At 42.3% G+C, this 12,657-nt stretch overlaps 1 protein-coding gene across 1 annotated transcript in view; it reads right to left on the minus strand.

Annotated features, from left to right (window-relative positions):
- LOC130869283 (nuclear autoantigen Sp-100-like) overlaps positions 1 to 12,657 on the minus strand; it is a 104,892-nt gene that overhangs the window by 50,838 nt on the left and 41,397 nt on the right. The window contains exon 11 of the mRNA XM_057761285.1: positions 11,021 to 11,148. Coding sequence (XP_057617268.1) covers positions 11,021 to 11,148 — 128 coding nt within the window. The remainder of the gene's footprint in view (positions 1 to 11,020; positions 11,149 to 12,657) is intronic.

Raw genomic sequence — 12,657 nt, forward strand, 5'->3', positions numbered from 1 at the left:
TTGATGATGGAGGTGGGAGGGCTCAGTTTACTGTGGGCATTGTCAGCCCTGAACAGCTGGTCCTCCGGTATATAAGAAAGCAAATGGATCCAGCCAGTAAGCAGTGCTAATCCATAGTTTCTGCTCAGATTCCTGCCTCCAGGATCCTGTCCTGACTTCCTTTGGTGATGGACTGTGATGTGAATGTGTAGCCAAAAGAACCATTTCCTTCCCAGTTTTTTTTTTTTTTGTCATGTTGATTTATTACTGCAATAGAAACCTCAACTAACACTGTATAATTGGATGTTCCCATGGTCTGAACAGGAATGTCAGGAGGTGATAGACAATACTTAGGTTAGAAAGATATCTTGCTGATGTCAGGAAGTCCATGAATTTAACTCTCAGCACAGAATAACCAAGCAGGAACTATCCCACGCCCCCCAGGAACTGGAGGAGGAGACTAAACCTTAGACATGGGCTGCAAAACTCACATCAGAAAGACAAGAGAAGCAGTTTCACTTTGACTGCATTGCCCCTTGCTCAGACTGGAACAGGTTACCAAGGTGGTGACCCTGGATATAAAGTTTCTTTATAGTGGGGAAACAGAACCAAATGAGAGCATACAGCTCCCCAGAAGTCTAAGATGCCCATGGGAGGGCTCCACCTGTTCTGCTCAATGAAGAACACTGGATGACTCACCAGCAGACCAAGGAGAAACAAAGAATGGGGCAGGGATGGCCGACTGGGGATGGAGCTGTGCCCTCACTATCAGTGACATCCTATGGGAGAACCCAGTCAACTGCTGTGATCTGCAAAGCCAGGCTGTGCCTCCATCTGTCCTGCGACCACACTGACCAGGTCTTCCTAGCCAGCGTTCCAGTCTGGATACAGAGACAGCTCACTCCTTAGGACAATGTGCTGGCTCTGCCTCACAGCAAAGCATAATCTTGGCTCTACCCATCCAAGCAGCCCAATAGCAAGGCACACATCTGGTCAGAGCCTAACCTATGGCCTCACCTAGGCCAACAGTAAAACTGGCCATCTGCCTAACTCCAGAGCATAGCTTCTAACCTGGACAGACCAAGAATCCTAAACAGCGCTAGGTCCAGGCTCAGAAGAAGCCATCCTGTGTCACAGACACAATATTTAACCAAATTGACACTTTCCTAACTTAAGAGGAATGTTCTGGTACTTGTGACTAAGGAGCCTCTTAGCCTTGTTTATAAAACTCATGAACAGGAAACTAATGCAGAAATCCTTCTACAAATGTCAGGCATTTCTTCTCATCTCAACAGGATGTTGCAAAGCAAGAAAGCTTCAACATTTGCAAAAGGGTAAATGGGAATCATCGCATTAATACAATGCAAACATTTACCATGTCCCGCCAGCAGATGCTGAAAAGATATTAGCCAAACTCAACATGCGTTCATGATAGAAATAAACCTCTCAAAATTCAGCCGAGAAGAACTGTACCTCAGTATAATAAGTATCATATATGGGGAAGCCATGATGTTATTTTCAAAAGCACAAAGCTTAGAGCGTTTACCTTTGTTGTCAGGGACAAGGAAAGGACGTTCACTCTCAGCAGTCTCCCTTATACTGTGCTGAAAGGAAGAAAAGAAGGAAGGAAGGGAAGGAGGGAGGAAGGTAGAGTAAGTAAAACTGAAAGTAACATTACTTTATATGTACAAAATCCCAAAGATTATACACACATATTAGTACCAATTAATAGATTCAGTAAAGTTATAGGGTACAAAAATCAACATTCATAATGATATACCTGGAAAAGAAATTAAAAAAAATTTCCTTTAAAAAGAATAGAATGGGTGAGAGAGAGAGAGAGAGAGAGAGAGACTTGCTGTGAAATAATCCTTTTGTATAGTGTCAATATTTGTTGCTCATATTAGTTTAATAAAAAGTTGATTGGCTGGTAGCCAGGCAAGAATTATCCTTGGGACCACCAAACTAGGAAAACAAAGGGAAGAATAACGGTAGAGTCCAAGGAGATGCCAGCCAAGGAAGCAGGATGTGTAGAGAATGAGGTAGCAAGTCATGAGTCACAGAGCAAACAATAGATAAGAAACATGGGGTAATTTAAATCTAAGAGTTAGATAATAAAAAGCCTGAGGTACTGGCTAACCATTCGTAATTAACATTAGTCCTCTAGGTGATTATTTGAGAGCATCTCAGGGACAGGAAAACTCAGCCAACAAATGGCACCTTCTGTGGCCATCGATCCACATAAAAAAGCATAAAAAAGTTTCTAAACACAGAGATCCAGTCTCACAGTCTCCTGCCAGTCACTTCTCTCAACAGCTGCCTGTGAGATGGACCCAGAAGCCAACTGCTGTGAGCTAAGTCATGTGACAGGTTCTCGCGGTCTCCCCTACAGCCCACAGTACAGAGACTCTCCCCGCCATTGCCAGCAGGCTTGAGAGCTCTGCCAACATGCTGCATGGCAGCTTAAGGGGTTTGGCTCATTCAGACAGAAAAGTTTATAGATAGACAGTAAAGACAGATTCAGACAGAAAAAACTCTGAATGGATTACAGTATGTTAAAAAAATATATGTAGGTTTGAGAGAGAAAAGAAAAAAGGTAGAAAAGGTCCTTTAAAAAGGTATAGAGTAATAAAAATATAATTAGCCATGTAAAGATGGTGTTGTAATAAGAGCGGCAAGGCTGTGTCCCCAGCACCCAGCCGCCCACATGGCGAGCTTATGCACCAAAATAATTACACGGAAGCTGTATTCTTTTGAACACTGTCTAGCCCATTAGTTTCAGCCTCTTATTGGCTAGCTCTTATATATTGATCTAACCCATTTTTAATATTCTGTGTAGCACCATGAGCTGGCTTACCAGGAAAGATCTTAACCTGTATCTGTCTGGAGTGGGAGAATCATGGCGACTCACTGACTCTGTTCCTTTCTCCCAGCATTCTGTCTGTTTACTCCACCCACCTAAGGGCTGGCCTATAAATGGGCCAAGACAGTTTCTTTATTAAATAAAAGTAACTCCTCCATCAAGATGGGAAATACACAGAGTCTGGACCCTGTATGTTAATATGGTGTCCTCGAATTTTTGGCTGCTAAGAGACACTAGATTATAATAACTGCTAGATTCAACCAACCTATATATTTTATAAATATCTTGACTTCAAAAGTTAAGTCAAAAATATGTTACTTTGGGGGAAAGGTTATGCTTTTATTTCCACAGAAAATGAGAGGCTGTGGATTCATTCTGGGTTAAAAAAAATCAGGTTTGCTCAAGGAAACCCCTACCCTGAAAGATCCAGGCTACAAACAAACAAAAAATAAACCTAAAAGAACTATAAGATATGTGATATGTATTTTACCTGCTCAAACACATAGCAAAAATATCTTTAACTGACTTGTGTACAGTGTACAATCTATACTTGTATCAATACAAATATGTATGTTACCTTTAAAAGTCATGTATTTTCAGAGCAAGGAAACTAAACACCAATGAAAATGATGGTCCAGGTGATCCAGCATCCAGAACAGCTTCCAGGCTGCTGACTATGATGATCTAGCCTCACAAAATACTACAGTTAAGACATAATAATTATTCTAAATTTTCTCAGTTCCCCCAAAGATTACCAATGCCCCCAAGCAACAGGAAGTAGTCTAGAAATCTATGCCCATGGTCCAAAAAATGAGTTATTTGGTTATGGATATTTATTATTATTTAAGGGGGTTGGTTACCAGTTGCATTTAGTAATGGTCAGAAAAAAAAGTTGGACAAAAGAGATTAGATTCATGAATCTCCTTCTGAAAAATAAGGGGTATATAGAAAGGATAGGATAGAAGTGTAGATTATTGAATCTACTTTCACAACAGCTACTAGTCTTAAATAGTTTACATATGTATGAATTTTTGTATTTTGATGCACATTTAAAGTTCATTTTCCTGCACAGTATTTATGTTTCTACTCTTGTTTGGGTTTTTGTGCTCATGTAATTCATTTAAAATCTAACATATAATTAAAAAATATAAATTAATAGTCATCTATAATAGTCAAACTTATACTCATGTTAGATATGTTTTTAAAGTCATAAGCAGATATATTTAGATAGATAGGTTGTCTTTAAACACTTGAAAGACCTAAAGAATATGGTATTTAATGTGTTTAACAACCAAAGGTTTTTCATGACAGTGAGACATGTCTATTCCTGGCAGCACCAATCTACTTCAAAGAAGATGATAGGTATTAAAAAACTCATATGAGTTTTCCTTTTTTATGACAAAGGCTAGCCATGTGAACAGAAACTACCCTTGCCTCAATTTCTGACAGTCCAAACTGGACCAATAGTACAAAAAATGGTGACTGCTGAACTTTGCTAAGACAGGTAGGACAGACTTTTAGAATTTCCTGCATCACAGAAATGTTTCTCAGACATGCTAGCCCTGTAGGTCAGATTTGGATGCTGCAATGGTACAGAGGAACTTTGGGTGACTGTCCAGACAGCCTGATGTCCCTGTCATTAGGTAACACTTCATCTTTCTGGAGTCTTTTTTGAACTGTAATTTTTACTTAGTAAGTGCTTTTGTTATATAAAACTTTACTATATTAAAATTAAAACCTTTTTTAGTTGGACAAAAAGGGAGAAATCTTGTGAAAGAATCCTTTCACAAACTGAAGATTTGTCATTCAGATTGGTTTAATAAAACCTGATTGGCCAGTAGGCAGGCATGCATTATAGATGGGACAGCCAAAATAGGAGAATGATGGAAAGAAGAAGGGAGAGTCAAAACAGATGCTAGCCAGCATCCAAGGAAAGGATGTGTCAAAAATGAGGAAAAAGTCATGAGCCATGTGGCAAAGCATTGATAAGAAATATGGGTTAATTTAAATATAAGAGTTAGGTATCAATGAGCCTGAGCTATTAGCTAAGTATTTGTAATTTATATTAAGTCTGTGAGTTAGTTACTTTGGATGTGGCTGCTGATTATTTGGGAGCAGGTAGTCCGGAGAGGAAAGTTCTGCCTACACTGACTCACTATGTAGCCCATACTTGCCTAGCATTTACTCTATAGACCAGTATTGCTTCAGACTAACAGAAATTCTCCTGTTAATCTCTCAAGTGCTGAGATTCCAGGCAGGAACCACCTCTTTTAAATTCAGGCAATTCACATCATGTTCTGCGTTCCTAGAGTGTTGTGAGATGTTCATTTGTGTAGATGACTTCCAGAGGATGACAAAAGTGGGGTTTTGTTATTTTATTTTAATAATTTTAACTAAAAATTTATACTTCCAAAGTAAATACACATAATTTTGCAAGCATTGGGAATAAGCATGTAAGAGAGCTGTCTCAGGAAGTAAAGGCACCCAGATGATACATAAAGTTGACCTCTGACCTCCATATATTCGAACAGGCACACAAACATACACACACACCACAAACACATGCATCATGAACACATGCATACACATGAGCATCATGCCCACTCGTATATCATGGGTGTACACACACACACAGACACACACAGAGAATCACCCAACATGCACACACACTCACTAAGTATAATAAAAACTGTAGCAACAATAATACTACATTTTTAAAAAAAATATTAAAAGCACCTCAAGAGACAGAGTAAGCTCATACCTTTAATCCCAGCACTTGGAAGAGATGCAGATGAATCTCTGTGAGTTCAAGTCCAGCCTGGTCTATAGAGCAAGTTTGAGAACAGCCAAGACTACACAAGGAAACACTATCTTGAAAAATCAAAAACCAAAACTAGACGGCTTGGGAGAGCAATATTTGATATGCATGCCTACTCCTCTGGAAGAGAAGCCAGTGCTCGTAACTACTGAGCCATCTCTCCAGCTCTCTGATTTCTCAAACTTGATGAAAAGTTTTAAGAGAAGACTAGAAAAACAAAACAACACACTATTGGTGAAGGGACGATCCAGAAGACAGAACGATAGAAAACATCCAGCTAACATATAATAAAGACGTAAATGAAAATACATCTTGAAAGAGCATCAGAGATGATCTGGACATGGAACCTGCCTCATCCCTTTAGTCCTAGAGAGAGAAACACTGGTGCACTTGCATGAAAATGTCAGAATGAAACCTGTTCCTCTCTGGGATGGAGTTATAGGTCGGTGGTCAGAGGATCTGAGTTCAATCCCTAGCATCCACATAGTGGCTCACAGTCATTCATAACTAAAGTGTTAAGGGATCTAATACCCTCTGTGCCATCCGTGGACATCAAGCACACATGTGGTGCACTTACATACATACAGGTAAAACACTCATACACATAAATAATAAATCATTTTTCAAAAGAAAAGAAGCCCAATACTCTAAGACAATGAGATAAAGGAAAGAGGGAGGAAAGGGGAAGGGAGGAAAGATACAGAAATGGAGAGAATAAGAAAGTAATACATGGAGAAATAGTGACTGGGGATTTCCTGAATGGATAAATGACATCAACCTACAAACCCAGGAAAATTTAAATAGGATCAATAAAAAAGCAACAATAAAAATAAAGACAGATTACAATAAAGATGTAAGAAAAACTTAGGGAGAAAAAAAAACCCTCATAGGTTGCTTCCAGAACTTAGGCCATAAACTGTGAAAATGGGCTTCAGACAATTGATGGCCACCAGAACTGTACTGAGGGCAGATTCGAGCAACCTCTATTTCCTCTCATTGTTGAGAAAAATCTGGCATAAGTGGCACGGACATTAGAAGAACGTGTTTAGATCCTGCATTACATCTTGTGGAAAGCTAAACGTGCTGTGAGCGGCCCAGGTCCAACCATCAGTGAGATGGGCTGAAAACCACAGCAAGAAGACAGTGAAGAAAGGACAGCAGACTGGAAGACGCAGGAGGACCTCACCTGGAAGAATGACCAGAAGACATTAGGAAATTCTCCTCAAAGCATCTCAAAACTTATATAAACGGGGGAGAAGATGGGCAGGAAGTTAACAAACGTAGCCTACAGAAGATCTTACACAATCTTGTTGACAACCTAAGACTCGTTGCAAGAACCATTTTACCCCTCACACAATCTGTTTCTTTAAAACCTAGAAATTATGGGGTAGAGAGATGGCTCAGTGGTTAAAAGAACTGGCTGCTTTTCCAGAGGACCCAGGTTCAGTTCCCAGCACGCACACGATGACTCACAAGTGTCTGTAACTCCCGGGAGCCTAACCATAGTATACCTTTCCAGGGCACCAGGCATGGCGTGATGCACAGACGTACATGCAGGCAAATCACACATACACATGAATTAATAATATAATTTAAAAAACTAAATCAGGACTAAGGAGGTGACTCAGTGGCTTGACCCACCCATATAAAGACGTGAGTTCAAATCCCCATAACTCATATAGAAGTCAGATACCAAAAAAAAAAAAAAAGAAGGTTATAAATTTAGCTATAAAAAAAAAAAAGTCAGATACCACAGGCATGTCTGCAGTTCCAACAACGTCTGCAGCTCAATAGGAGATGGGGACAGGAGAATCCCAGCAAACTTCACCATCCAATCAGCATAGTGGACACAGAGGCAAAGGAGAGAACCTGTCTCACACGGGATGGGAAATGAAGACCAACACCCGACGTTGTTCTCTGATCTACGCATATGTGCCATGACAGACACATACATACACACGCACACTCTTACACACACGACTTTTAAACTTAGAAATGACAAATAACAAACCTTACTCAAAATTTAAGTCCTTGTCATGTAGTAAGAGATGGAGACAGCCCTTATGAATGGAAAGCTAAAAATCAGAAAGAGGAAAGCATCGGGAGCAGTGAGAACTGGGGAGCCTAATGTGGCTACCGTGTAGAATACTTTTGCCTAAAATGGAGACAGAAAGAAGAAAAGAAACTTTCTCTGAAAAAGTTAGACTAATATCTGTTACTCCAAGACCATAGAACTGTGGTCAGAATAAACCAAACAAACACTCATGTCAGGCCTGACGGTGCAGGCCTGTAGGCATAGCTACTCAGAAAGCGGCAGCAGAGGAATTACAGTTTCAAGTTCAGCCTGGGCAACTGATTGATCCTTTGTCTCAAAATTAAAAAGTAAAAAAAGGGCTGAGGATATAGCTCAGTGGTTGAGAACTTGCCTGGTAAACAGAAACTCTGGATTCCAACCCAGGTTTTGAAATCAGAGACACAAAACCGCTACAATGCTTGATTTTGTCAGTGCCTTCCAGAATCGATTTATTTGTGGATGCTTCTTCCTTACATGACTGATACTAAATTTCAATTTTAGCTTTGTAGAGGACAGAACTCACCAACACAAAGTGCAATGTAGTCACACAGGTGGGTCATACCCACAGTTCCAGCATATTTAGCAAACACACAGAATCTGATTAAGGCTAGTGAAAAGTAAACCAGTCCTAGGGGAGGGAATTTCCCAGTCAGTGCACAGGGAAAGAAACATATTTCCTACTTGAGGAGTTTTGAAAGAAAATGGCCTGCAAAGGAACTGGCATTATTAGGAGGTGTGGATTTGTTGGAGGGACTGTGTCACTGTGGGGGCGGGCTTTGAGGTCTTTTTCTCAAGATTCACTCAGTGTGGCAATCAGCTGACTTCCTGTTGCCTCGGAGTCAAAATATAGGGCTCTCAGTTCCGGCACCGCATCTCTCTACCTGGTGCCCTGGTCCCCATCCTGATGACAATGCACTGAACCTCTGAACGTGTAAGCGAGCCACCACAGTGGAAGGGTTTTCTTTAGAAGAGTTGCCTGTGTCATGGAGTCTCTTCACAGCAATAAAATATCCTAACTAATACACCACTTAATAGGGAGAATACAAATGAGCACACATGTCTGTGGCCTCTGCAGTCTCGGGCTGAGAGAGGGGAGACTCCTCATCTCATCTGCTATTGGCAGGAAGAGCATTGATGCTGCCTCCTAAGAGCATCTAAGAGCAAGGGGTCACTGCTGCCCTTTGACTCAGGAACTCCACTTTTGTTTCATTTAGACACAAGTTGAACGAAGTATGATGAAAGTAAGGAAAATGAATTACATAGCCCCTGTGCTTACAGCTTGCTAGCAACAGTGAACTGTGGTAGTGACCTAAATGTCCATCAAAAGCAACAGGTGTAAAACTCATGGTGAGGACTGGCAAGATGGCTTGGTTAAGGAAGGAGCCAGCAACCAAGGCAGATGACTTTGGTTGTACCCAAGAAACCACAAGGTAGAAGGAAAGAACCAACTCCTCTACATTGTCCCTGACTCCATGACACATGCACACACATGCATACATAAATAAACATAATTAAGATTATGAATCTCTTGGTCCATACACACACACCCTGAATAGCAGGTAGCTGGAAAAAAGAAGAATGAAATAAATGTGCAAACGTTCTGGTGAGGACTTAGATACGGTTTCTACTTTTTAAATAACCTAAGGCTCTAAATGCAGAACAATAGTACAAAATGAAAATACACATTGAATATTTATGAAAATAAGTTATGCACAGAAAAGCAAAGGAAAAGATAAAGAGGCTGGAGAGGTCAGCAGTTAAGAACGCTGGCTGCTCATCCCAAGGGTGGGAGCTCAGTTCCCAGCACCCATGTCTGGCAGCTCAGAACCATCTGTACTGCAAGCACAGTGATCTGATACCCTCTTCTGGCCTCCAAAGACACCTGACCTAATGGCTCTCTCTCTCTCTCATGTGTGTGTGTTTTTGTCTGTCTGTATGTTTCTCTGTCACTCTGCTTCTCTCTCCTAGAAGTATGCACACATACACATACTGACACACAGAGTATATATGTTTTAGAAGATAAAGAAGAACCAGGCACAATGATTGCACTTTTAGTCCCAGTACTTGTGAGGCAGAAACAGGTGGATCTCTGTTGGGAGTCCCAGGCCAGCCTGGGCTACATAACAATTTTCACAACAGCCTACATGGCATGATAAAAAGACAAAGTGAAATTTTCTAATATGTATATGAAGGCTAAACCCTAGACTAGGAACTGTGGGGAGTGTGTAGGAGGGCCAGCTAAAGTGGTTTTATCCTTTTTATATTTCCACAAGGTTTGAAAGTTTATAAACCACATTCGATTATGAAATAGGCCTGGTGGTGCAGTCCTGAAACCCCAGTCACTGAAAAGACCCAAACAACAGACAGGATCACAAGTTCAAGGCCAGAGTGGGCTGTAGAATGAGTTCAAAGCCAGCCTGAGAGACACAGGAGACACAGCAAAACCTCAATTCTAAAGTTTTTAAAACAGACAGAGACACATAGTCAAGCACAGTCGAGGTCCGAGGTTCAACAGCAGTACTGGAAATGTATCACTTCCTGTGCAGTAGCAAACACCCCGACTGACACTGTTTCTGTCTGATCACCACTGTGGAGCAGACAGAGGTCGACCATTTCCTTGTCAGAGGAATCACCCTCCTAGGACAGGACGCTGAAGTGAAAATAAAAACATGCAGCTTGCCGTGGCCGCTGCTAGCCAGGGCCTTTCTTGCCTTTTTTTCTTCCTTGGATCAAAATCTGACAGGGAGAGCTCAGACCACGAGTGAGCCTGGGACAGCTTCCTAGGTGACAAGTCCTGCCAGACAGGTAGGAGACCAGGACAGAGGGGACCCAGCTGCTGACCCTGAGAATCTGTTCTTTGAATTTCTTCCCTGAGGTGAGTTAGCGAAAGCAGAGAGAGGCAGAGGGACTGAGAACACTCAGATTTCATGAGATAACAACAGAATCATGTCATAGAGGTCGCCAGGAGTCCCTGACAGGTGTGACCAGAGTCTCCTTCTGACAGCTCACAGTGTTGCACACAAGAACGTTATGACTGTGGGTTATGGCAAGCTGGCCTTGTTAGCAGATATATTACTCAGTTTTAAAAACTCCGAGTGTTCTCTCTGACTGTCTCTCTGTCTCTGTTTCTCCCTCTCCCTACTCTCTCTTGTCTCTCCTCTCTAACTGCAGTGCAGAACGTCTTCACGTCCAGGGCTTTGGACTGACTGAAGCTGCAGCCACTTAATCAAGACACGAAATCACCCAAGATGTCAGAGGGCAAAGTTACAGAGGGAGAAAGACTCACCTGTTGCTGAAGCTGCCACCTTCTGTCTCTCAACTCCTGCCAGGGTCACGGGAGGGTGAGCTCTGATCCTTGGTCTCCTCACAGGCTTCCAGACCCTGAGTTGTGGCCCACAGCTGAGAGCAGGAAGTCAGCCTGAACTCTAACTCAGCAGAGAGGGCTCCGCCCAAATGAGGAAAAGAGAACCGAAAGTATTTCTCCTATGTCAAATGTGCTCTGAGATACTGTCCTTTCTTCTTTCCTGAAATGTGGAAGCAGTGGGGAGCAGAAAGAGGGAACCAGAAGATTACGAAGGGGCACACTAGGGACATGCAGGGCTAGTTCCCAGGAGTGCCTTATTTATGCAGAGATAGAAAAAAAAATCAGCAACCCAAAAGCAACAACAAAACTCCCTTCAAATCCAAACAATCATCAGTCACCTCTGTGTCTAGGGAGCAGTTTTACCAGGGTTGGCTGTATAATCCTCCGCTTTTTTGTCTTGTCCATGACTAACTAGCTTGGGTGGGTGAGATGGGGGAGGAGGGTCAAATACTTTCAGGTAATCTCTCAGGCTAGCAGGAGAACCCAGAGCTGGATCCTGAGCAAGAGAAGCTTTCCCTCATACCTCAACGGAAGTGGAGCTGTAGGGGGAGACCCCCAACTTTATAGATACTCTGGGTCAGAGCACTGACTGAGGCGTTGTCATCCCAGCCTAAAAATCAAGGGTGGAAGGAAGGTGCCACTGTGGCCACCAGGTCTTAAAGGCAAAAACTTGTCCACCCTTCTGAGATGTGAACCTAGAGAGAGATGGGCAGACACCTCCAGGGAGTCCTTCCACGAAGCCCCTGAGGGATCATCAGGATACACCAGGTTCCTCTCTGTTGCTCTCTCTGAGGAACCAGGGGACTGGGTGAGCCTGTGTCCTGTTAGGTCTCCAGCAGTCTTCTTGCCTGCTCAGACCAGGGCTCTGTTCTCACCCTTAGCTCAAATGCACAGGGACAGGCAGGTGTGGGGCTGATTGACAGCAGCAGCCTGAGGCCAGGCCTGAGGTCAGATTTCAGGGCTCCTTTCACTGTCTCACATTTTAGTCAGGTCTCCAATTCTGCTTATATCAGGAATAAAACTTTTGAAAATGACTTTACTTGATTATAAATCATGCATGTGTGTTTCCATATGGGATATGCATACATGAGTGCATGTGGCTAATGATGTGAGAAGACCATGTGGGATCCCTGGACCTGGATTCAGAGGCAGCTGTGTCACCAGATGTAGGTGCTAGGGACCAGACCCTGGTCCTCTGTAAAAGTAGAAAGCTCTTAACAGCTGAGCCATCTCTAGCCCCAGACAGTATTTTGATCCTCATCCTGTCTCTTCATGTTGCCCATCTGTCAGATGGTCTAGGATCAAGGTTGGAGAAAATGATAAACTTGGGGCTATGAGGCTCTAAACTTGTTTAAGCCTTAGCCTGCCTCTTTCCTCAAGTTCACTTCTACCTGAGAAGCAGGTGAGGAGAGGCTGGAAGCTGTACTGTGATGCTCTTTTACTCTTTTGGCTCCCGAATCAATCACACTTGGAGGCTTATTCTTAGTTATAGATGCTCGTCCTTGGCTTGGTTTGTTACTTGTCAGTTTTAACTTAATTTGTCCCATCCACCTTTTGTC

Source organism: Chionomys nivalis, chromosome 2 (assembly GCF_950005125.1).
Source record: "Chionomys nivalis chromosome 2, mChiNiv1.1, whole genome shotgun sequence".
In the NCBI taxonomy this organism is placed as follows: Eukaryota; Metazoa; Chordata; class Mammalia; order Rodentia; family Cricetidae; genus Chionomys; species Chionomys nivalis.